This window comes from Ruditapes philippinarum, unplaced genomic scaffold (genome assembly GCF_026571515.1).
Source record: "Ruditapes philippinarum isolate M1 unplaced genomic scaffold, ASM2657151v2 ctg134_1_1_1_1, whole genome shotgun sequence".
Taxonomy (NCBI): domain Eukaryota; kingdom Metazoa; phylum Mollusca; class Bivalvia; order Venerida; family Veneridae; genus Ruditapes; species Ruditapes philippinarum.
This window is the reverse complement of record NW_026852258.1, coordinates 791,359-818,001: the sequence shown is the minus strand read 5'-3', so window position 1 is coordinate 818,001 and position 26,643 is coordinate 791,359. Positions and strand designations below refer to the sequence as shown.

The 26,643-nt window shown below is 31.5% G+C and overlaps 2 protein-coding genes across 6 annotated transcripts in view; one reads left to right on the top strand and one right to left on the bottom strand.

Annotated features, from left to right (window-relative positions):
* LOC132754789 (ceramide glucosyltransferase-like) overlaps window positions 1–18,291 on the bottom strand; it is a 44,902-nt gene extending 26,611 nt beyond the window's left edge. The window contains exon 1 of one of the 4 annotated variants that reach the window (XM_060745504.1): window positions 18,161–18,291. The gene's annotated coding sequence lies outside the window, so the exon portion shown is untranslated. The other 3 variants (XM_060745541.1, XM_060745525.1, XM_060745511.1) reach the window with 3 other exon arrangements.
* A 10-nt stretch (window positions 18,292–18,301) lies between these two features.
* Window positions 18,302–26,507, top strand: LOC132754781 (tRNA modification GTPase GTPBP3, mitochondrial-like). 2 transcript variants are annotated; one of them, XM_060745485.1, is made up of 9 exons: window positions 18,302–18,404; window positions 19,945–20,062; window positions 20,708–21,290; window positions 22,171–22,306; window positions 23,026–23,179; window positions 23,653–23,869; window positions 24,670–24,835; window positions 25,284–25,835; window positions 26,220–26,507. In XM_060745485.1, the coding sequence occupies exons 3-9, from the start codon at window positions 20,861–20,863 to the stop codon at window positions 26,452–26,454; spliced, it is 1,890 nt and encodes a 629-aa protein (XP_060601468.1). In that variant the 5' UTR covers window positions 18,302–18,404; window positions 19,945–20,062; window positions 20,708–20,860; the 3' UTR covers window positions 26,455–26,507. The 2 variants fall into 2 exon arrangements, with proteins under 2 accessions (XP_060601468.1, XP_060601479.1); XM_060745496.1 differs by having other exon boundaries at window positions 19,945–20,142.
* Window positions 26,508–26,643: the final 136 nt, after the last annotated feature.

Below are 26,643 nucleotides of genomic sequence, written 5' to 3'. Positions count from 1 at the left end.
TCAGGCAAAACTTCCCTGTTTAATAATCAATTATTTCTCCACCTTTGAAACACCTGCTTTAATAATGAAACAGTATTGATCAAATTTAAGGTAAATATAAAGCTCTGTCAGACATCATGTTTGGGTTGTTCTAGTACAATATAGAATATACTAATTAAACATTTATATGTGTAATGAAATATCATGTGAAAATGTGCATCACAAATCTCTACATTGATCATTATTGAAACTATTTCATAGATATATGTTCCAATTTTAATAAGCTGAAAAACCAGGGGTTGGTCTGATTCCGGGGCTTTAAGAGGAGGAGAGGGAGGGGGGAGTTTCGAGTAATGTCATGGTTAAGAATTGTTTACTACTAAATTCTTGATAGAAATTGTGTATGCTGCTCAGGGTAGTTAGCCTAGCTGGTACAGATGCAGAATAGAATTTTTATGGTCCTGGGTTCAAGTCCTGGTCAGACTTTACAACTTTATGTCACTGTGTGAAAACTGTATAATATTGTCAATTAATCAAAATAATATAACACAATATTATAAGGAACACCTTACATTGGTTATGAAACAGGTGCTTTAAGAATTAATCATAAACAAGAAGGATAATAAATTCCTTACTGTGTGACAACCTGCACATAAGTTACGGTATTGAGTAAAATATTGAATGTTCATATTCATCGCAGGCTCATGTCAGCTTAAAAATAATAATAGTAACATTTACATATCTTTTTATATACACTAAGTTGCTTTTACAAAATTAAGTTTCTTGTATACTTCAATTATAATTATTATTATTATCGGCTTCATTAAAGAAACTGCTGTTGTAACATGTGTTTAATATATACTTATATACTTTCACAATAAAACTTATCAACAAATTAATGTTTGAATTTAGAACTTACTTTTTTTTCTGAAAATAATTTCTTCCTAGAATACAGAAATTCAAAAGAGTTGTTCACATCTGCATGTAAATTAATGTAAATATTCCAAGTTCTTTTTTACAATTATTTTATCCAAATATTTCAAATCACGATTTCACAAATCAACCAGATTTATTGCTGTAGGAGTCAAAGTCACAACAGGTTAATTTTTCCTTTATTTCACTCATTTCATGTCAACATGAATAATGTGGTTTGTTACAAAATGATCTTTCTATATAAATCCTATTCTGAGGTGAGTTATGTGAAAAACAAAAAGATTATAATTTCTTTTTCGTGTACAATGCCCTTGATTAGTCTTAACAGTGCCTATACAATCATCACCAGTGACATGTTTTTGAAGGTGTTATAAGTCTTACAAACAAATATAATTTGACAATAAGCAAAATTCCTATCCTATCAGTCTGTATTAATTTGTGTTTAAACATGTTCAAGCATTACTTAGGCGATAAAATGTCCACAATGTAAACATTTATGTTTCCTGATTAAATAAGAATTCTTCTGAAATGAAAAAAACGAAAGTTATGCCCAAACAAGTTTAATTTTAGCATCATGTGCTTCAAACTGTGACTATTATAAAAGGCTTAAATTATACCAAAAGTACATCAAAATGGGGTAAAATCAATTTCTTTTCAAATTATTTATTTAGAATTTTGAAATAGCCTTTCAACCCTAAGGGGTTATAAAATCACTATTCAATATAAAAGCAGCAATAAGCTTAGCAAAATCTTTTTAATATACCAATAAAATATCAAATACAAAATAAAAACAACTTTGCACTAATTAGTTTTAAAGAAAAAGTGATCTGCTGAAAATTATATCAGTATTATCATGCTTATTAACAGCACAAATTAATTCAAAATTAATTTTAAAAAAAAAATAATAAATTTTTTTTTTAAAAATTTATCAAATATCACAAAGAAATATTAAATTTAAAAAACACCATTTAATTTCAATATACATTTATAATCCAACTTTGAAATGCCAATTAGACAAATTTTTCTTGTAATTGTGGTGTGGTTGCTGAACACCTATTAAGCTGATCAACTTAGGGCCTGCTTTAGAAAGAAATAAAGAAAAAAAGAAAGAAAGAAAAAAAGAAAGAAAAAGAAAGAAAGAAGGAAGGATTTAAGAAAGAAATAAAGAAAGAGAGAAAAAGAAAGAAAGAAAGAAATAAAGAAAGAAAGAGAAAAAGAAAGAAGAAAGAAAGAAAGAAAGAAAGAAAAGAAAAGAAAGAAAGAAAGAAAGAAAGAAAGAAAGAAAGAAAGAAAGAAAAGAAAGAAAGAAAGAAAGAAAAAGAAAGAAAGAAAGAAAGGGAGAGACAGAATTTCCTGTAAAAGATGGACATGGTTACCAGTACATTCATACATTAAAGATTTTTAATTACAGCATTTCTTAATTTCTAACAAAGAGAATATTTCAAATTTCCTTTTTGAGACTATAGGTATAATAATAAGATATTATCTACGATATAGACAAGTATGTTATATTATAAAAACTTTCGTCCACTATCATAGATAAAAGGGACGGCAAACATTGGAACCAAATTACATTGTCACTGATGTGTACACAAACATATAGTAAACAACTATGTAAACTATGTAAACTTAACATATAGCATTTAAATTTATTTTCTATAACAAAATCACTATTAATCATAAAAGGTCTCTCCAAGTGTAAAATTTTAAATACTTTTATAATATTGTGCAAGTTGACAGTTAGCCATGAAGTCTTTAAACCTGATATAAAAATCAATTATTGTAGGAAGTCCATTACTTGAACAATTTTTTCAATACAGGAACGAGGAAGCTTCTACCTTGTAGACATGTTTTTGAAGTTGGTATTTTTCATGAAAAACGGCAATGATCAATTCAAATCCATAGATTTATCTTGCATGATTAAACGGGTATTTGTAATGGCCGCAGGTAATTTTGCAATATTGCCAACTTGTTCAAAGAGACACTATTATGTATTTAAAGACCAGTATCAGCAAAACTTTTACAATTCTGGCTGAACAGAACTTTTATGATGAAGATCTACAAATAATCTGAATTGATAGGTATGACAAACTGAACATTGTCAAAATAATAATTAAATTTAATCAACATTTAACTTTGTGCTGAATGTCGCCTTCAAATATGTGTTACTATGTTAGCACTTCAATCAACATATTAACAAAGAAAGCTAAATTTCAACAAAGACAATTTTCAAAAGAGACCACCTTTCAATAAAGACCATTCATAACATATATCAACATTCAACTAAGATCAACTTTTAACACAGATCAGATTGAAACAAGATCAACTTTCAATAAAGACCACCTTTCAACAACAGCTAACTTAAAGACCATTTATCAACAAAGATCAACTTTCAACAAAGACTAAGACTTAGTATTTTCAACAAAAACAATTTTTTTATGCCCCTAAAAACTGATCTTGCCCTTTTATAGGACATGTTTTACATGCATGAGATTCTCTGAATGACAACAATAGGCACATATTAGTAAGGTATGTTGTGGTGGGTCTTTAATTAAGTAAATAATTTCGTGACTTAGATATCGGTAAAGATTTTACAGATTGAAGGGATCTATTCTTCTGCGTTTTTGTAAGCTGTATTTATAAACAGATCTATATGAATAATTTTCTTTACACTAGAATATTAAATATCTGAATTGTTAAACACGGTTTTATGACCATTTTATTCATTTATCTTTCATGCCTCCTGCATTATGTATATGTACCATCAATTTATTTAGGTGCTTAAAAATATTTCTGTTTAAGTCTTAAACTAAAAACTCATTAAAATAAAACATAATCTTTAAAACAGAAGTCTCAGATGATAGAAAACGTCTTTCATTTCAAGGTCCTGGCCTGAAAAGCAAAGATTCATTCCAATGCATTGAAAACCAGTTCTTTGGGTGCAGATTCAACTTCCAATATTACAATTTGAATCTGCTCAACCCAAAAATAAACATGGAAAACATAAGAGTTTTAGTCCCTCTCAGACTGACAGACTAGTATACCGCTTTATTACAATTACAATTGCTTAATTATAACTCAATTACAAATGGTTAATTATAGCTCAATTACAATTGGTTAATTATAACTCAATTACAATTGGTTAATTATAACTCAAGATATGTTTTGCGGACATGTCATGTACAAAGTTGATAAGTACAACTAACTTGTTGCAACAAATGAAATGAAAGCACAACGCTGATGTGTTTAATAAGTTCTCTGAGTTTAGGTCCAGAAAAAGTCAGATCTGTAAGTCACAGTACCTAGTATTGTTTCTGTGATAGTTTGTCTGTTAACATGTGCTTTTTAACTTGAATAGTTGTACAACTAAGGAAACGTAAAAAAAGTAGAGGGCCACTAACTTTTAGAGCAAATGGGCAGAATTGTCAACTAAAGATAAAAAAGTAATCAGACGAGAATCTAATTGGTGTCAAATTATTGAATTGGGGTGCCTGAAATAAAAATCACATCAAATTGAACATTAGGTGAATCGTTGCAGCACCAGTTCTGGCCATAATATCCAAAACACTAATATATGCTGACCCATAAAGAATCCATTTCTCCTATCATCAGAGAGTTGCATATAACATAATTTCTAGTCAGTAGTTTATGATGATCTTAATTATTTAACAATGTCAGTGTAACTTAAATTATGACAGAGCTAATCTGGAATAACCGACAAGGGAATATGTTAAAGCATGCACAGTGGCATCTTCTGGAAATATCTTTTAAATAACCAAACTGAAAGACAAGTTGTTCAGCTTTCCGTTACTCAGACCTCAGTTTATTTTTCATGACAGCTCTAGACTAAAAGAGCAGAATGTGCAAACTTCAATCAGTACTGTACAATCACAAGACCAAACCTCATCAATTATTTCTATAGCAATAACTTGCATGGGAGCATTTCTAACAGGTAAACAAATAAAATTTGATTGAATTATTGAAACTCAGCAATGTAAATTAACCCACACAGGATTTTAAGCATGCAATGTTATATTGTTCAATAATCAATGCTAGAATCACTTGGTAATGTGAATTTTAAAACTGTCTCAATGAACAACTTGTAAATTAGATAAAACAAATAGTAACAAATACATTTCCATGGCACCCTCTGCATCATGTAACTTTTTGAAATTAGTCCCTTACTCTGACAGTTAGTAAACAATTTTTTTTTTAAACCTCAAAACTTACTATAACCTGTGTTGAATGTTTGGACCAATTTATCAATATCGCATAGTTATATTGAAGTAAAAATGCTTTGGTAAGAAGCAATATGGTGACGTCTAAATAAAACTGGTTGTAACATAATGTATACTGACATCAACAATGTACATGTATTGTTACATTATTTAAGCCATGTTTTAACATATGCACAGAAGTAATTGTTATTATAACAAGAATTGTTGGTAGGACAGCGTGCCCGAATATTCTCAGAGCTTGGTAAAACAAGAGCCCAGTTAATGTGGAATTTTCTAAGTTCAAAAAGGGCCATAATTTTGTCAAAATCCATATCAGAGTTATGGGTCTTGTTAATTGGCCTACATTTAAACCGTGAAGTTAAAACCCATTCCCTTCAGTTGTTTTGGGGATACCAGTTTGCATGCAAAATCTTAACAAATGTGTGACGCTGATGCCAACACCTGGTTGAGTACAATATCATTCTCTCCCTATTCTAGTATAGTAGAGCTAATAAATATCAACATATGTCTAAGACAAAACATTCTAAATTACTTATTATATTCTACCATCTGCTAATTGTGTTACTTAATCTATCAGAAATATAATGCAAATTAGATCAACATATGGCTTTTAACTTTCACTTTTACTATTATCATAAGCTTGAGGTCAACGCAGTTTATCTTTCTTCTGTAAGATAAAATTCAGAGTTAAGTTTATAGCCTAGTAAATATTTGCTCAGTTTTTTTTCCCAATGAAATTTAAAATAAGGTCAACTAGGTTTTTGTTGAGACCTTTGATTTAAAAAGTGAAATACGAGCTATTACTAGTAAGTGAGATAAGATATTATTATCTCTAAATGCAGTTTGTGGTAGACCATTTTCAAACTCAGTAAAAGTTGTATATGTGTACAAAGAAAACAAAAAGAAAAAAAAATCAATCAAGGACAGTCATATAAGTCAATAGACTTATTGTAAATTTTCAGTCTCTTGTAAATAAATACCTTTTAATTTTCCAATAATTGGTAATGATTGAAATAATCAATATTATCACAAAAATCACTAAAATATTTCTCTTTCCTGTACAATATTAAATCAATCCATTCAACATTAAAATGCAAAAAGTATAATTTCACTGACGTCGTACCTGTATTACGAAACAGTCCAAAACTAAAATTCCAACTAAGCCTGATTATGACTCAAAAACCAGTCTATATATAGATAAAAATCATTACACCCGTACCCTGAAGTTAAAGACAATCAATTCAACAATGTTCTAGCCGATATCGATACTCCTACATAAATACATCTCTATTCAATCGAAACCAATAAAACTGATCGGAAAAAAGAATGGAATATTTATGTTATTTTACTATTGGACCAGGTTAAAGAATAATCAATACCTTAAGGCCATTCTTCAAACGTAGACACGGGTAATATGACTGTAACGGGACTGCAACACTAACGGATTAATTCATGCGCCAACCCGTCCAATTCACTACCATTGAGAGAAAATTCTTCAATAAATACATTTGATCGTGACTGATCTGTTTAAACCTTCTATTACAGGTAAACTTCAATAATATAAGTGTAAAGTGATATTATATATCATTATATTTGTACATTCATTATGCAGGTGTCAATACAACTGTAAGATCAATGTTATTACCAGTATTTTAGTAAACATTTGGTTCCATCCACAGTCTGGTCTTATCAAAGACTTTATATAAACAATAGCCTTCAGACAAAACAACATAAAGGACTTTTTTAATTCTAGATCACTTGCAGTAAGGTCTAAGATGAGTAGAAGATTCCCTTTCTGGATGTGTACAATAAAACGTGTAGTTTCAGGACAAATGCAGGGTATTCATTTTTATCTGAGGCAACACTGAGCAACAGATTTTGCCAAGGGTCAAGAGGAACATTTTGATCTAGAAGCTGATAATACAACCGATTTTAACAGCATTTCAACCAATGATATCGATGGCCAATCTGTTAATAATGAAAACCTTGCAGATGAGAGGTATAAGTATAATGTGATTGGTTGAGGTGTCAAACTCATGTGTTTTATGGTGAGAGATTTCATATCCTGAGGCAGCATTATAAAGTTCAGTATTGACCAAACTCTGGATACATCAAAGTGGCTACATCACAGTGTTAGAGTGCACCACCAATGACCATGAAAATGCAAGATTCTCGAAAAACTTCATTAAAAATGCTGAGATGAAAATCAAAGAAACATTATACATTAAGTCTCTATCAAACTATCATAATGATAATTGGTGTTGTTTCTCAGTTCATTTTTACAAAATGTACATTAAATCATTCGAATCAAGCCACTCATTATATGTAGACCAATTTCTACTATTATCAATTTGAGTATCACAACAGGTAAATTTCCTGAAAAATTAAAACAGTCTAAGGTCACACCATTCTTCAAAAAAGTGCACAAATCAGATAAGAATAATTATAGACCTATATCTGTTCTTCCAATACTTTCTAAAATATTTGAAAAACATGTGTCTGATCATTTAAAACAATTCCTAGAATTGTATAACTTCATTTTCAACACCCAATCAGGATTTAGAACAAAACATTCATGCGAAACTGCATTGACAAATATTGTTGACAACTGGATTAAGGCAATAAATGATGGAAAGCTAATTGGCACAATCTTTCTTGACTTGTCAAAGGCATTTGACCTTGTAAATCATAAGTTACTCATCCAAAAACTTTATTACTATCATATTTCTTCTGGTGCAATTACCTGGTTTACATCATATCTTGAAAATAGAACACAGAAGGTCACTGTATCTGGCAACCTATCAAAATCAGCAACAGTCATATCAGGGGTACCTCAAGGATCTGTCCTTGGACCTCTGCTTTTCATCATATACATAAATGATCTACCACTCCATTTGAAAACCTCAGAGGCAGATCTTTTTGCTGATGACACTACTCTCACAGCATCAGGTCTCTCTACACAAGATTTACATAATAAACTTCAAACTGACCTTGACAATATTAATCTATGGTGCAAACAAAATGCAATGATGCTAAATGCCCAGAAAACAAAAGCAATGAACCTGTCATCCAATAGAAATAAACAACAATTACAACCATTACATCTGCAAGAACATGAAATTGAATTTTCTGAGACAGAAAAGTTACTAGGTATTCATGTTGACAATAATCTTAAGTGGAAAACCCAAGTAGACAAGACATTAAAGAAATGCAATACACAGTTGTACCTTCTTCTCCGAATTAAACAATACCTTGATGTAAATGCAAGAAAACTGTTCTTTAATGCTTATATCTTACCACATTTAGATTATTGTTGTACAGTCTGGGGGAATTGTAACAATGAACAGATTTTGGATATCATAAAATTTCAGAAAAGAGCTGCAAGAATCATTCTTGACAAAAGCTACGATGCTCCATCTGCTGAGTTATTTAATGAATTAAATTGGATAAAATTTGATGAAAGAATTAGATACAAAAAAGCTGTCATTATGTATAAATCTTTAAACAATGCCTCATTTCCACAGTACATGAAAAACAAATTTCAATTTATTCATCAAAGACATGAGCATAACCTTAGGTCAGCAAAAAACTCAGATTTATTTGTGCCACAACCTAAAAAAGAAATTTTTAGAAAATCTCTGACATATTCAGGCCCTAAACTATGGAACAATATCCCTCATTCTATTCGTAAATCTGAAACTATTAGAAAATTCCAAGCTTCCTATATCAGTTGGAATTTCACATAAGTACCTTGGTCTTGCATAGATTAAGTATTAAGTAATATATGTACATGCATTGTGTTTTGAATATGTATTTTGTTTGAATGTACATTGTTTTTGTTGTGTTTTCATGTATATATTATGCATTTTTGTCTTCATGTATGTAATTTGAAAATTTTGCTGTATAACTATTATGTAAATTATGTATATTTTATGTATATTTATGTTTTGAGGCCCACATGGAAGATTGGGAAACCAAATGTGTAGCCTCAGTAAATAAAGACTTTACTTACTTACTTACTTACTTACTTACTCATCATGACTCTCACAAATTCTTTAATATCCAATATCTTTAACGACTTTTCTCTGTGTTTAATTTTATGATACCATTACTTCTTTGAGCATATTATCAATATAGAAACAGTCACATTAATCTCATCCTAAGAACTATTACATATAATTCTATATCATCTTTATTTCTTGACTCCTTTTCGCAAACCAATAATTCAAAGATATTAAATTATACGTACAAAGAACCATCACATGAAATATATTCTACTAATTCACAGAAATGACATTTTGTACAGTACATGTGGGTTATTTATTAAGGTATTCAAATTGCTTTATGTGGATATAAGGAATTATAAAATTGCTGACTACCTTGAAAAGACATAGCTTACAGGTCTTTATTTTAATATAGTGTATTTTAGAATTGTAAATTTCTGTGATACAGTGAAATAAGACATATCTTGTTGAATTGTGAACTCTCTATTATTTTTAATTAACTTGACAGACTTGATATATGTTTAAAAGTTAAGAAGTCATATAGGACAAGTAAAAGAGTTCCGTTTCAAAGTCCGTAAAACGTCATCTGCTTATGTTTGCATATTCATATAGCGTATATGGCGTGTTTTAGGCCATTCCAGGCTTTACATTGGCAGCGAAACATATCTTTTTAGTATTTCCCTCCCACCACCCCAATTTATCATAATTAGAACAGCTAGCTCATAACTGACAAGTTTTGTTACAATGTAAATATAGATTGGATTGTTAAAGTTTTAATAATAAGTTTTTCGTTTCAGTTTTCCTTCATCCCATGCTTTCCGAGAGATAGATGTGGCGTTCGTCATTTTCTGGTTCTTCGATGTTCTTTAATTTTAGTGCATATAGAACTGATTTTTCAATTCGACTAATGCTTTCTTAATTCCATGATAGTGAAGACATATTACAGACGTCAGGCCATATATCTTGATTTTGGAATGAATTGTCGATATATGCTACCAATAATAAGCCATAATCCTACTTGTGTCTTGTTTTATATTAATTATATATTCAGTGTTAAGAATGTATTAGGTTTTATCACTGATAAGGATATTTACAGTTTGACGAATTTGATAACGAAATAATTGTTTTACTTGCGTTTTAAGGGAGAAAATTCTTTTCTGACTGCAGGTACAATACTTCATAAACACTCTCCTATTTTAAGAAATGACCCAGTGTCAATCAATGGTTTAGTGGTGCCATCACAGTGCCCCATACTTCAGGGAAGGGGATTAAGAATGTGTTCCAGAAGTAAAGTTGTCATATGATCTGAACAATCTTATTCTGATAAGAAAATTCATGTTTATATCATATATACAAACCAACAGTTAAAATAGATTTTTTAAAAGTTTGTCTAAAGATTTTGCTACCATTGTTAGAATTCAATAGATATGTGCAAATGCAAATTAAAATAGCTTTAAGATATTGATTTGTAACTTAACTATTGAAGACTTGTTTGTTTTGTTTGGCATTACGGCACACCAACACAATTTAGGTCTTATGGCACTGAAACAGGAAAGATGATTTTGGCTAAACCTCAGGAGTCCTGTTACAAACTTAAGGCAACATCCGTAGTCAAAACCACATCACCTGCTGGAGCTAAGGGATACATAGACTACAGTAATTCAAACCAATTTAGTCGCCTCTTATGTCATCATGCAGGGATTATAGTGGCTGCAATTCTCATGCTAGACAACCCCCCAGCCATAAGAGGTATATTGAAGACTTTAGACAGTTGAAAAATTTAAAATTGAAACAAGAGATCAATGATGTCCCTGTATCGCTCACCTGAATAAATCATGGATAGTCTGCTAGTATTTATAAGTAGATTATTCTGCAGGCGAGTGAAAAATGAAGCCTGCTTGTCTGAGACAGGACAAGTGGAAAATCTACAAAGTAGAAGAACAGTCTGGAATGAACATATTTCATACGCTTACATTTAATGTGGGAAAAACCTGAAACTTATCAAATATTTATGTAAAATTTTAAAAGGACTTTCTGACCAACAATTTCTGAAGAGAAGATCTCTGATGAAGATGGATATGGAAATATGGCGTGTTACTCCAAGGAAAAATATACCATGCTATGGTACTAATTTAACACAGTATATCACCACTTTTACTAACATATGCTCTTAGACAATAGTAAATATACATAAAATTACTGTATTAATTAATGGCAAATTTTAGCAACCACATATAATTAGATTTATAACAAGAAGGAAAGTAATTATTAGATCAGAATAAAGAAATAATATCATGTTCATCTAGTACAAGAAGTAAATGTATGTCTAAATTAGATCGACTGGTATATCATTTGGTGATCTAGTGATTACTTTTTGAGGCAAGGGCCAACAAGTTAGTTGCAATTTTTCCAAAGAAATCATAATTTACTTGTCAACATATTTGGCTTTGAGCATTTTACTATCTGCTGTGAAGAAGGAGCCTCTCTGATGTATCACTAATTGCTGGAACAGGTGATTTACTAATTCAATACAAACATTCTGAAGTTATCAGGAAAGATTGGCAAGTATATTTGTATGGTCTAGATGGAATGAACACCAATGAAAGGTCACTTTCTCCTCACTATGCTTTGCTGGGAAAATAGTATAAAAAAATTATGCTCTTACTCTTAGTGGTAAGATGGTACCATATTGTAGCTTGGTACCAGTACAATAGCTACCTGTTAACTTATTATACTGATTATACAACGATACGGTGATACCCCTACCACATGTGACATTTCCAATGCTATCCTTCTGATAAACTTAAAAGGAAAACAGTGCCATAGCAACTACTGTGACATTGCCATAGCATTTTACTACTGTAATGTCCTATATTTTAGTTTTATAGTTTGACCTATCTGTTGCATTGCCAATTATAGCATGTGATATTTATGAATAACCTTCTAAAGAAGACATACAATTTAAAGTTATTGATCTTCTCATATCAATAACAATTAGTCATACTTTTGTCAAATATTGACAATGTTCCAAAATATAGCAGGTTTCAAAATGATTAAATTACAATCACTGTTATTTATAAGTTAATAATTCTTTGACAGTTATATAAATGTCTGCCTAAGGAATGAGATTTATGATATTAATAGAAATTTTAATTAAGTTTATAGAACAGTCTAGTCTTCCAACCAGCAACTACATGTAATACCTTTTTTTCTCATTTTTTCTTAATCTAAAAATAGAAATTGCAATGTCATCCCTTGTCAATAAACTTACAAACATGTAATTAATTAAAGTTGAATATTAGATAAATAAACAGCTACCAACAAATTTCCCTAAGCTGGCACAACAAAATTGTTTAAAAAGCACTGGCTTGCACAAATGTAAAAGTCAGGCACCAAAATAAAATACAATACATATAACATTATGATTTTGTCAAAAATAAACTTTTAAAACCATAAAATCATTTAAGACTGTGAAGCACTGACAGCCATTATAAATGGGTAAATTAAAGGCTAAGATATAATTGTTTAAATGTCAACTTGTTTTAAAGAAATAATCTTGATTATTTAAAACTGCACTTGGTGTTCAAGGGCTGGTTATAAATTCAGTGCAAAAAAAGCTAAACTACCATAAACTCCACAATCAATGTGTCGCCTTGTCAACAGAATAGCTGTCAGTTAGGCACTTTCTTTTTAAAAAAGCACTGCTTTTCTGTACGAAATCTGCTTTGGTCATAGTATTATTTTAAGAATAGCTTAAGCTCTTACATTTGGTCATGGTCATGCAACTACGTGTACATAGTTAGATAAAGAAGCAGACGCTTTAAACATTTTTCAATTTATTTGAAAGCACATCATCCCATTAAAATTTTGTTCTTACAATACATGTATGTTCTGGGACCGTTTATGTACTGTTGTAGGGCACTATTGATCCAATGAAAATTTCTGAACTGTTGAAAAAGGTATAATTATGGACCTTGAACACTGTTCCCTATCACTTTGTTAGTAAGTTTTGATCCAATTTCATCAATAATTTTCAACGTAGTCTCTGGCTAAGCAATAGCAAGTATTATAAAGGAAAATAACTCCAAAACTTAAGGTAATGTCAGGATTCTTTGACAGCCAACTTCCAGGGTTCGAATTTAAGCTGGCATACTGGCAAAATGCCAGTTGAAATCTAATAATGCCAGTAAAAATTACTCTAACTGGCATTTATTTGCAAGTGACTGTTCATTTTGGACGTTTACATAATTGTTATCTTCTGAGCTGATATGATTGGCAACTGCCAGCTGCAGTAACTGATGACGTTTACCTTAAAAACTTAAAAATAAATTTTAAGTTGCTCTACCGGTATTTATTTTTTCTGTGACTATATTTTGATGGATTATTTATAATAGCCAAACACTATTGGTTAGAGTATCCAAGATGTTTTATCAGAGTCCAATGTAAATGCGTAGCACTCCTCTGTAAAGTGTTTACTTTTAAGCTGAAATATTTATTTATTTTAAGTAGATCAGTACCTCTGAGTTTTAAGGTTGTTGGTGTAATCAAGTACAAAATATGCTAAAATTAATGAAGGTCCTAAGAAATTACATAACATGAACAAGTTTATAACTGTACGTTGTCACCAGTGGGTGTTCCTCTGGTATATCGAATCTGATTCCTTAACAATTGTTTATCATTTATAAATTAATGTGTTGAAATGTTTTTGTTTCGTTACAAGAAGACATCTGTGTTTATCAGTTATAAAGATGATTTTGATATTCAATGGACATTCAAGCTTAATATCAATTTTCATACCAGATGTTCAAAATGCATTGTCATTGTAGATACGTGATCATGGAAATGCCAGTTGACTACCTCATATTGCCAGTTAAACATTTGATCACTTGCAAAAATCTGCAAGTAGAAAATCTTGCTAAATTCTAACCCTGAACTTCCTCTCACTAGTCTCTATAATGGTGTGGAGTTCAGTTATCAGTTGTACTTCAGACAACTACAAGAAAAGCATTGATGCAAAGCATCAAAGGGCGTCCAAGCAAGAAATGCAGCAAGTGAAGATGAACTAGTACACATATGATGACAAGATATTCTTATAAACTACCAGAAATGTATACCACTTATGAATGAGCGGACGAAAGACATTGTTCATTATGAACTTTGATTGGCATGCTAGAGATTAGAATATTACTTGTTATTTCTTTATGATCGTGGTTATTAATAGCAACGGATATACATGTATGCAATCATTTATAATCCATATGTGTAACGCATGATCAACACGTACCACACATTTGTCCCTTATTATGTACATGTTATCGCTATTAGCGAAGACCCCCTTAAGGTATCTGTTCACACTTTAAGTTAGTAAAAATATGACACTGGTTATATTACCATGTTGATCATGTTGAGCATAATTGTTTATTATACAATAATTGTAATATCTATTAATTTTAATTAAAAAAAAATACAAATTATATAATATTGTTTTCTTTTATTCTTTTTTGTGTTTTATGTGCTATTTTAATACTGAGTTTTTACTACTCTTTTTTATTAAAATTGTAAAATAAATTTTAAGAATTCAATTGTCATATTGACCGACGATTATAAGTCAAAGCTTAACTGGAAAAAGTCAGTAAATTATGGTTTATCTTTCAATATATAATATTGTTTATTCTTAAACCATGTACATGTACATTGTATTTTTCTTTATCATTTTTTAAATTATCGATCAATTGAATAATTCATAAAATCTAATTTGTAACTTTGAATAATTCCTCGGCATCTTTACTAAACACGGATAACAAATTGAATAATTAAATAAAATGTTTCAAAGTTGATAATGTCATTTTAATACCATAAAAAATGTACCTTTTTCTCAATTATTGTACATATCACGGATTTATATTACATATAAATCCGTGTACATATTTATTGTTTTTATCTCATATAGATAAAATGAAACATGCTATTGTTGTTTTTTCTAATTGTAACGATATCAAACATCTACTCCAAAACCGGGAGAGACCGGACAATAAACGTGTGGTACTATTCGCCGGTCACTAGTAAATCCTGGTCAAAATAGACCGGGAGAGACCGGCATTTACCGATAGGAGTGATAAAAAGATATATCTATAAATAGGTTTTTGGAATATTTAGGTCATCAAACTGATCGTTCTAGGATACATGTACAACAATAACATACCATGACATGATAACCGACTGTGTACTACAAAATGATAAATAAAAAACCCCGAAGAGCGCGATTTATTGACGGAAAAGGTTATTTCATTTGTAAATGTTTGCATTGCGAAAATTCATTGTAACATATCGCGACATTTCATTCTTATTTAATAATCAAGCACCCTCATACCGATCGGAATTTTCGGCTTTTATTATGACCGACTAAAAGGCTCGAGAAGTTGCTGTCGCCCTTTCACAAAATCTGATCTCATTCCATAAGAGCGCCGCGCTTCGGCGCGGACGCCAATTATTAACTTAGGGGACATAAATTTAACAAGGATGGATTAATGGTTCTTGGACAATGCAAGTTAAAGTTTTAATCAAATTCCTTCAATTTTTTAAAATAATTTAACTGAGACAAGAATGTTACAGACAGACATTCCAAAATATAGGGTTTATGGGCTTTTTGTTTGATCTTTAAGTGGCATTTCTTTGATCTTTAAGAGGCTTCTATTCATAAACCAGTGAAAATTACCACTTAAACTGATGTTTTATCTAATTTCCATCTTTCTTTTTTAAAACTAAGGATATCGAAAGAATGAAGCTTGTTACATTATGGCTTGTACTGACAAGGCTAATGTGCTCTACCTTTCAGGGCATACGATTTTTATTAAAGCTGAACCATTAAAGTTTCTGTAATTAAGGCCGATTACATGTGTAATACATGTTTATCAATAATTTGACAAAATAAAGTAAACATAAAAACAACTTAACACAGTCAGTACTTCTTATTATCTTGAAATTATACTGATAAGGAAAACTACAGCAAAAAAATTTCTTGTGTTTACTCTAGAACTCAAGAGCTTATCAATGTTAATTGAAATAGCCATTGCAAAACGGTTACTATAATAATTTCTTATGCATCAAATGGACAAATTACATGTAGACAAATAATATAACATTATAACAAACAATAAGACTGGAACTAAATCACTAATTTTTTTTTTGGTCAGAGTTATCTTGATACATGTAACATACTAGTCCTGTTCACATGCAGTTTTTTTTTAATTTCAAACTTAACCATTATTTGAATGTGATCATGCACCATTCATTTGTAACCTAGACCCAATTAACATATTCAAAACATATTGCATACTTAACTTTGAGATCAGCAAATCACTGAAAGGTCCACAGACACTTAGGGGTCAGATCCTGGCCCACGACTTGATCCAGCACTGTAAACTGTCAATAAGGACCTTTTAACATACATGGGGCAACTGTCTTAATCATTAAGTCAAGTCAAGTCTCAAAAAAAAGTACAGATTGCTGACGTCAAGATTTCAGACTTCAAAATGTAAACACCAATTCCTGGTCTAATGAATCTGCGAAGACTCTGTGCCTTAATGTTTGTGCCGATGTTTCACCTTCAAAACAGGACATTGTTTGTGTACCTGCTTAGCAAATGCTTAGCACAGGGCCAGGAACCTTCTAGAATTTTTTAAACCTGACCCTAAATTTACTTATGAAATTATGAATGTTGTTTTGGGTGTAAGAATGTGATTTATAGCTGTTGATTCTATTGTATGCACATAAATGGGTTTGGTAAACTATTGAGAAGTGTTAGTTACTGTAGCTCCATTCACAACCCAGTGTAAAACCTTATTATGTACATACGTCGAAATAAATTCACTTTAAGTGTTAATTAGTGAATTATTTATAATACACAGCTGCATCATACTACCATATTTGGTAGTATACACATCACTTGTGACATGTATGCATTTAAAATGTGTAATGACTAAAGGAGGGTTTATTTTGAAAATGGGATAAAGGTGCATCATTTGTAAAATAGTTTGCCGTGGACTTGAAATTGGCATACATGTGATATGAAATGTTCTGTAAATTTAAAAAGAATAAATTCCTGCGCGACAGGAAACGCACTGATTCAGATTGTCCTGGTGACACGATAGCTCAGTTGGTTAGACCACTAGCTGTCACTCCCGAGGTCCCGGGTTCGATCCTGGGTAACACCCTTGGGATTTTTCAGAGACACTTTCAGTGTTTCCCACTTAACTAGAGGTGTACTGGTAAGAAATCCTTGCATGTATCAGTGCTATACACTGGGCATGTATGATGTAAAAGAACCATGAGGTCTATTCAATAAGAGCTAGGGACTGGTTCCCGGTTTCCCTTGTATCTCATAGATTTCTCTGAATTGACTAATCTAGTGTCATGTTTATGTCCCCGCGAGGGGTTCGACATTAATGGAAGATAGAAAGATAGATAGATTGAATCTCGATCATTGTGTCAAGGCCGTAAAAAACGCGCTCTGAAAGAAACCCTTTATGCGGATTGCCCCGTGTTAAAATGTTAAAAGCTTTTAATTGCCACTGTTTACAAGGGCAGATAAAACTGTTGGTCAGGGTCTGACCCCCACTACAACTGTCACAAATCAAAAGTATGCATACTGACTACTGTAAATTGTTTCAAGTTGCAATTATCATATTATGTTTATTATCTTAAGCCTCATTACCAGTAATTGAATGATTACAAAATTACAATACTTATTTTATTACCTTGAAGAAAACAAGAAACCTTTCACAATAAGGTCCTGCTGCATGTCCTGAAATCACACCAGTGTTGTTTTTTTATCACGTACAGCAAGACAGCAAGACGGGACTGTCGCGAAATCTGGTTTGTTTCCACAACTTTTCAAAATTAGAGTTCGTCATTATCTTATAGCATACGTGGCTCTAAACATGGAGAAGGGGAAAACGTGACCGTTCTATTAATTATGCTGTAACTAATTTGAAAAAGTTACCTTACCTGTTTGATTTGACAAATTTCTCCTCAATTTCACCGGTGAATGTGTCACTACCAATACAGCAAGCGGTGACCTGATTGGCTAAAAATAAATATTTAGTCATTCAGGTGTGACAACCGGTGAAAAGGTAATTTTACGACCAGAAAATAAATCCTATCAGCAGATACTCATGTATGAGTAATCTATTCACTGTTGTGACCAGTCTCATCCGATGATCGGCTGTAATTTATCGCTTATGAGATAAATGTAAGATAGGATAACTTAAATTTGCAAAATTGCGGATAAAATCATGGTTTAAATTAGTTTTCACTTGTTTTTTTTCAAAGAGTACTGTAAAGTATATTTCCATATTTTGAATATCTATTCAACTGTTATTGTTAAACAGGAGTATATTGACAAGAGTATTAAAATTAAAATTTAGTAGAAGATTAAGTTCTCGCAATGTCCTGTCATATAGGCTTTTGGCCTTATCTCTACAGGTTCTTCTTGCATTTCAATCACCATGCATTCTGAAAAACTTTTCTTCCAACTACCTTTCCTCAGCATCAGCATTCAAGGCTTGCAGCTATAATAGAAGAAGCTCACAGCTTCCAATGAAAATAAGAACACCCTGTGAATTGATTGATACCAACAGAAATTCAGTCGTAACAGATAATATATACTTTAAGAAACCTGCAGAAAGCTTGTATATAAGCTCTGTCTGTAATTGAACCATTTTTTTTTCATACTGTCAATCTGTTGGAAAAGACATCTCCCATCAAAAATAATCTTGATGTCTCTGATGAGAAGCTTCTGAATCCTTACAAAGAACTTTAATTCATCTTAGGATTCTGGTCTCAGAAGCTGTCATAATACCTGGTCCGAGTGATTTTTTAGAGCCATTTTTAGATGGGGGCCATTAAACTCGCCCCCAATTCCTCTCCCCAGAAAATATGTATTTCCGCCTACAATTTCCCCAATAATTGGGCCCTGCCACTATTCCTCTATAAGAAAAAAGAAAACACTGGGTCCCTTTTTTGGGACCTGCATGTAGACATACCCTTTAAGTCACGCCAGAAGTCTGCTTCCTGGGTTTTTGAACCAGTAGTTCCACTAGTGTGGATTATGGAAATCACTACAAGTGGGATTTGAACCCATCACCCCATGACCTCCAGATTAAGAGTTTGGTGCTGTACCCTCACACTTCTTCCTTGGTTTTTCCGGTAATTGATATTAAATTTTTACAAAACTTTGAAACATTAAACAGAATGATTCTTGACAACTTAATTGTAGCAATACTCTTTTCCCTCCTGGCTCCCCCTCCACACACAATTAAACACACAAGTGGGAAATAGCAGGGAGTCTGACACAAATCATCAAACACAATGAGTACATGTGTCCACTGGTCTAGTCATATGGATTTTAATACAGCCATGCATGTTCATCTATTTTAGCAGCAAAAGAAAACTTCTATATTAATCTTGCAGCTCTTGTGAGAACAGACAGAAGATAAAAACTTTGCCCATTTTTCAGGGTCAATCTCTGCACCGCTCTTGTGAGGCAGGTGATATATTGACAGTGGTGCGTTATAATAATGGTACATTCTTATTATTTAAATTTTAAAAGTAACCATCTTTTAACAGTAGTCAATAATATGCAGTAGTCATGCAGCAAGAAACATAACTTGTTTACATTACTTAATAAAGAAAATTTGATGATGCCAATATATGACAAACACATATATAATGATGTAATAATATTTAACATTACAATCTGTCATATCATAATAAATGTTTTAACATTACAGTGCTCCAGGAACTATAACTCCAGTGTCACAAGTTTGAAACCTAAGTTGAGCCTGCACATCTGTACAGACTGACCAGACTCTATATTGTTTGCTAACCAAGTTGGACAAGTCTATTGAGGTATGGATCATATTAGCTAATAAAAAATATCTTTTAACTTCCTTGAGAGATAAATGCGTTCAACAGGAAGCTGTTTGTAGGTAATATCATTAATTTCCAGGAAATGATACCATCTCAATAAGCGGCAGATATAATTGTTTGCTCAGTGTTTGTCAACCCTTGCTTATCATTGTAAAGAACATACAGGCAAATATTTACATGTATATGTTTCATTTATAACTTTGCTTGAATTTAGATGGATCTGATTTAAACTGAGTTATAACTTCAGTGCCCAGTAAATCTTAAAATTTGTCTTAATACATAAAAATATAATAGTGAGAAAGGAAGAAGATAAGATGAAAGCCATTATTATAATAATTGCACTAAATTACAAAAAAAATGATGTAAAGTAAATAGAGTTTAGATCAAAATGAGTATTTATATGTAAATGCCATCAGAAGTACATGTAAAAATGGCTGATTTAAAAGATATAGATGTTTTTAAGTGAATTGATTATTATAATTGTACATGTATTTAAACTTAAGTTAAAAGAGGATATTTTAAATATGATGTTGTAATTTATTGATTGGCTTGCCAGAAACATTGTTTCCCCAATTATCTCTGGCTAAGCCTAATTGATACATGTATCATTATTTATATTTACAGGTATAAAGGATTGAATGAAGATAAAAACAAGTAACTTTTGACTACAAATGAAATATATCTTAAAGGAGAATTTAAAACACTATGAATAGAATACATCGGATAAATGTTTTTTGATAGCTTGGTTATTTTATTAAGACATCATACTTATTGAAAATGTGCACAAAGCTTCATGTGTCAGCATACACAAGAAACTTACATATTTTATCTTATAGTCTTAGCGGGAATTTAGTACCAGGCTTCTACTTCAAACACTTTACAACTATTTGTTATACGCCATATAAATATTTACTAAAACATGAGAGACTTCAGCTTACAGCTGACATTCAGAGGTCAATGAGGTCATATAGTGACACCGTTAATTATAATTCAACAAACAATTCGTCTACAATATTCTCGTTATCATCTGGCCATGGTAAATGTGGTGTGGCAGTTGTAAGGATTTCAGGACCATGTGCTTTACATGCCTTAACATTGATTGCGCAATTGAAGCATGCTGCAAAACCAAGGGAAGCAACTCTTAAGAAATTGATTGATCCAGAAACAGGAGTAGTTATTGACAAGGGACTTGTCATTGCATTCCCAGGTGAGAAAATGTTATCATATGGAACAATTTTAAAGAGAAAAAAAACAGTTAAGAAGAAAATAGGAAATTTTTTTTCAATGTTTTTCTTAATAGTAAAAGTACACACTAAATATAACAGTCTGACAGGGTTTTGTTTAACTACAATTTTAGAGCCTGACTTGAAATACATTAATGTTTTGGACTGATAGTGTTAGTAAATTCATTAAATTCTTGGTTTTAGTTTTGCCACAGTATAGAACTGCTCACTAATTTGGGGAGAAAATAGTTATAGTAGCTTGACAGCTCCATCTGTAGATCAATGGAACCGTATCCCCGAGGGTCTCAGGTTTGAGTCCTTTAGGCTGCACATGTCTCTCCCCCTCCCCTCCCCCCCCTGATTAGTCAACATCAGTCTTCAAAATTATTGAAGATATTCTGGTGAAACATAATACTTGTATGCAGGATTAAAGATCACTTTTCAAGGCCCTGCTCATAATTCTGCCATTGATCAAACTGACTGATGGCTGTTTGTGAACTTTTAAAATTCCTGTTTAATTTCTGTTTATATTTCCAAGCCAATAACTGTTGCAATTGTATTTTGAAAGAAATAGTATGCCTTATTTTGATTTTCCTTGTACAAAAAATCAATATCAAATTCATATTGGACTCCTACCATGATTTTCTGAGTCCAAAATATACATATCAAACCTACATTGCTTTCAGAGTAAAAAGTCCATAACTTCAATCGACTCTGCTAGTGCCTCATCCAATAAAGGTTTTACAGTCATGAGCTTATTCAGAAGAATTCAATATTGTATTCAATAATTTATAATATTATCATAGTACACAGAGGACTTCAGTGGTGTTGATTGTACTTCCATTTTATTATTTATTGTTTCAGGGCCTCATAGTTTTACTGGAGAAGACTGTGTTGAGTTTCAAGTACATGGAGGCCCGGCAGTGGTGACAGCTATACTGTCAGCATTGCATAAAATACCAGGCTGTAGGCAAGCAGAACCAGGGGAATTTACAAAAAGGTATCAAAATTACCATGTTAGAACTTGTATGGCAGGTATAGCACTTAGTTTATAAGTTTAATGTTTTCAAATTCTTTTAATGTGATAGCACTGTACACACCTATTGGTTCATGGATTTACTATATGAAAACACCTATGCCATTAAAGGTTATTAAAACAATGGTCACTTATACAAAGTACACTGAAATAACTTCACATTAATGACACTTTTAACTTAAGGCACATTCATTCTCAGCAATCCAAGAAAGGGGAAAAAAATAGTAAAAATGGTCAGCTATGTGTTACAGGTTTATGTTACTATTGTTATGTACTCGTAATTGCCAGAGAAAAAAACATCCGTAATACTGCTGATGAGTATATGGATATATATAATCATTAGTAAAATCTAAATGATAAACTCTAGCTGGTGGAATATGGATGAAAAATATCGGTATTTAGACAATTTCATCTGCAATACTAATTTCAGTTTTTCAGAAAGTAATTTGATTCCAAATATGATACTACATGTATTACTCTTTATGTCCAAGAAGCAGACTCATTAAAGTGTCCATGCAGATTCATCCCACTCTATATTGTTTGCATACTAACTTCACCATTTTGATATTTAGATCTCTAAGATCAACAATAAACAGTTTAAAATTAAATGTCCATCAGGATAAGTGTTAAGTTTATTGAGTTATGAAAATGTTATGTAATTTTCTTTGTCTATTTTTATATAGAGCATTTATGAATGATAAGATGGACCTGACCGAGGTGGAGGGTTTAGGAGATCTGATACATGCAGAGACTGAGGCCCAGCATAGACAAGCCCTCAGACAAATGGAGGGTGACCTCAGTAAACTGTACAGTAAATGGAGGGCAGCATTCATTAAGGTAGGTTAAATTCAAAGCAGTAAGTTAAATTAATCAACTTCATTATCTGTTCATAGACAAAATCACATCATTATACATATGACCTTCATGATAATTAAGTAGCAATAAATTTTGAAAATTTATTTGATTGAAGAAATGTTTAACTTTACCACAATCTCTGTACCATTAACCACTTTAGTGGAAGACACAACAATTATGGAGAAACACTTTTCATTTTATCATGTAAGCATTGGGTATTGGGTATATACTTGTATATGTGTAGCTATACAAGTCTTCAAGATGTAAAGGTTAGGGTTATAAATTGTTTGTCTTGGAATGATGAAAGTTTGAATGCTACAAGTGATGTTGGATTCTATCAGGATAGGAAACAATCTAGTTATCTACTTTTATAATGTAATGTCTATCAACTAAACAGTGTTGATTTGATATGAAAATATTACGAAGAATCATATATATAATGTATTTTATTACAGTGTGCTGCAGATCTAGAAGCTTTCATTGACTTCAGTGAGGATCAAGATATAGAAGAACATGTTTTAGAACATGTTAAACACAGTGTACAGTCACTACAAGATGACATAAAGAACCATCTTAATGATAAGAGACAAGGTGAAAGATTGCGTGAAGGTGTACATGTTGTTATCATTGGAGAACCAAATGTGGGCAAGAGCAGTTTACTCAATGCTATTTGTAAGTTATATTTGTGTTTATTCAAAATGTGTGATATGATAATCAAGGGCATTAACTTTGTATCTATGTATTGAATTACTGTGTTAGAGTTATGTTATCTTGCCTTTAAGCTTAATTGTTCAAATGAAGATATATCAGTGTTATGCTGGTACATAATATTTTCTTGCATGTCAGACAGGATTTTCTACCGTTTACACCGGTGCTAGAAAACCCTGTCTTACAACCCCCATGTAAGACAAGTCGTGTGCCTTAAATGATGTCATTGTCAAGCGCCTTTTATGAATGAATTGCGTTCTTAGGATGACGTCACTTAACCGTTATGAATGAAGTTGTACGTTGATACGCTACTATAAGAAAAAGTGAGTAATGAGAATATCCGTTTTCGTAATTTCTGTTCTGAAAATAATTGATATGTAATATGCAAGAAAAAGAATCAAACACCGGCTGTCGTTGTAACAGACGTGAAAAATGTTTTGTTCTAAGGAATAAGGAAAAATAGTATTGTTCTACTGTTAATAAAATGTTGGATTTTCAATACAGCAGTTTTAATAATTATAAGTTTATGACCTTTATTTAAAGATGAAAATATCACATGAATGATTATATTCTATATAACAGTTTGACACAGTTTGATTTTTTTGTAGGCATGTGCAGTCTCCTTACATCCATATTCTAAATGTGGCTCCACTACCTTTGCTACATTCATAGTGTAGAGTAACTACAAGTAGAGCCAAAATGATGATTTTATTTTAATAATATAGAAAGAATGTTCTTAAGAGTTGTGTATTTGTTATTTACAGGTCAGAGGCCGGCAGCTATAGTAACTGATATAGCAGGTACAACTAGAGATCTTATAGAAACTCATATAAATATAGGAGGCTATCCTGTCTTACTGAGTGATACTGCTGGACTCAGAGAAACTCAAGATATTGTAGAGATTGAGGGGGTTAATAGAGCTCTTAAAAGGTATATAGATATTTTACTATACATGTACATAGATGAAACATTGCCTTGGATCTAAGCACTTTATATTGTATTATAAATATGTTGTCTTCATTGATAAAGTTTTGACTGTTTATCAGGTTTAAGGTCGAGGTCACATATTCATGTTTTAAGCAAAATATTTGACTTTTAAAAGATTGTCCTTGAGTTAATACAGGACCTTCATCTATAATATCATATTAAAATCATGTATAAAAAGTAAAAAATCAGGTTATTAAGGTCAAGGGCTAAGGTCACGCTACGGTGTAAATATTTAACATTGAGGCTTTTCTTTAATGTTTGTCATGTGAAATAAAACGTTTCAGAAATAAGACATTTTACAAGATAATCATTATTTTGATGTGATTTACTGATAATTAGGTTTATTTTTAGTTGCTTGTTATTTATTTGTTTTTCTATTTCTTGATTTCAGAGCAAATGAAGCAGATGTTAAAATAGTTGTACTTGACGTATCTAGTCACAAATTCAACAATGTTATGAATACAGCAGATTTTTTATCAAATTATTTCGCTAAACTTGGTTTAAAAAGTACAGTAGAGGAATCAAATAATGTTATTCCAGACTCAGCATCTAATAATTTTGGAAATATAGTTCAAGAAAGCTTATGTGATAATATTGGAAATGAATTTAAAGATTTTTCAAATACTATTATTGTCTTTAACAAAGTTGATTTAGCTAGAAACCGTAATTATTCCGAGGTTTTAAAAGCATTTAGTACATGTAATAGTGATAAATTAGGTAAAAGAAATAATGTTTGTGAAAATCTTGAAACTTTTAAATATGATATTTCTAATGATAAACAATGTGATATAAATAACAACATTGATGTTAACCTTGACCTTAGAGATGAAAGTAAAGGGTCAAGAGAAGGTCAAATGTCAGCAGCAGTGTGTTTAATTTCATGTGTTACTGGAGAGGGGATGGATAATTTCCTGGATATTCTAAAAACGATGGTAGCTGTCATGTAAGTTGATAAAGAAGTTCTTCCTTCTGTAAATTAAATGTTTATTAAGGTTAATACACAAGTTTATACTCCCCTTGTGGGTAAGGGGTTGCCTATAAGGGTTAAGGTATTTAAATTGAAGCCACCATTTATCCATGCATAATTTTAAGAGGCAACTAAATGGGCTTGAATTACTGTTTTGGCACCATATGACCTGTCTTGTTTGGTCTCTACTTTAGGTGACTTTGTTCACAGGTTTAACTTTACACTGCTTGGTGATTAAATTTTGTAATTTTACTATTTTGATATTAAAATCCCTAACAATGGTTGACAAATGTATTGCAGGTCTCATCCAGTGCAAAAAATTTAGCTAACATTTTTTTTATCTTTTTTTTTTTATTGCAGGTGCGGAAATCCTCTGAGTGATCATCCGAGTTTAACACAAGCTCGGCACCGTTCTCACCTGACCAAGTGTCTCAGCCACCTAGAGCAATATCATATGATGTCAGAACACAGAGACGTTGTTCTCGCTTCAGAAGCATTACGATGTGCCCTCACAGAAATTGGAAAAATTACCGGGAAAATCTCATCGGAAGAAATTCTTGATGTTATATTTAGAGATTTTTGCATAGGAAAATGAAAAACCAAATGTTTTTACAACATATAAGTGCTGGTTGATCTTTCTTCTTTTTTTTAACAAATATATGGAGATAAAATAATTTATTTTCTTGGTTGATCTTTATTTTTGAAAGTAATATATGAAGATAGAATAATGTATGTGTTAAGGCAAGAAAAAAAGAAATATATATATAAAAAGAAAAATAAAATA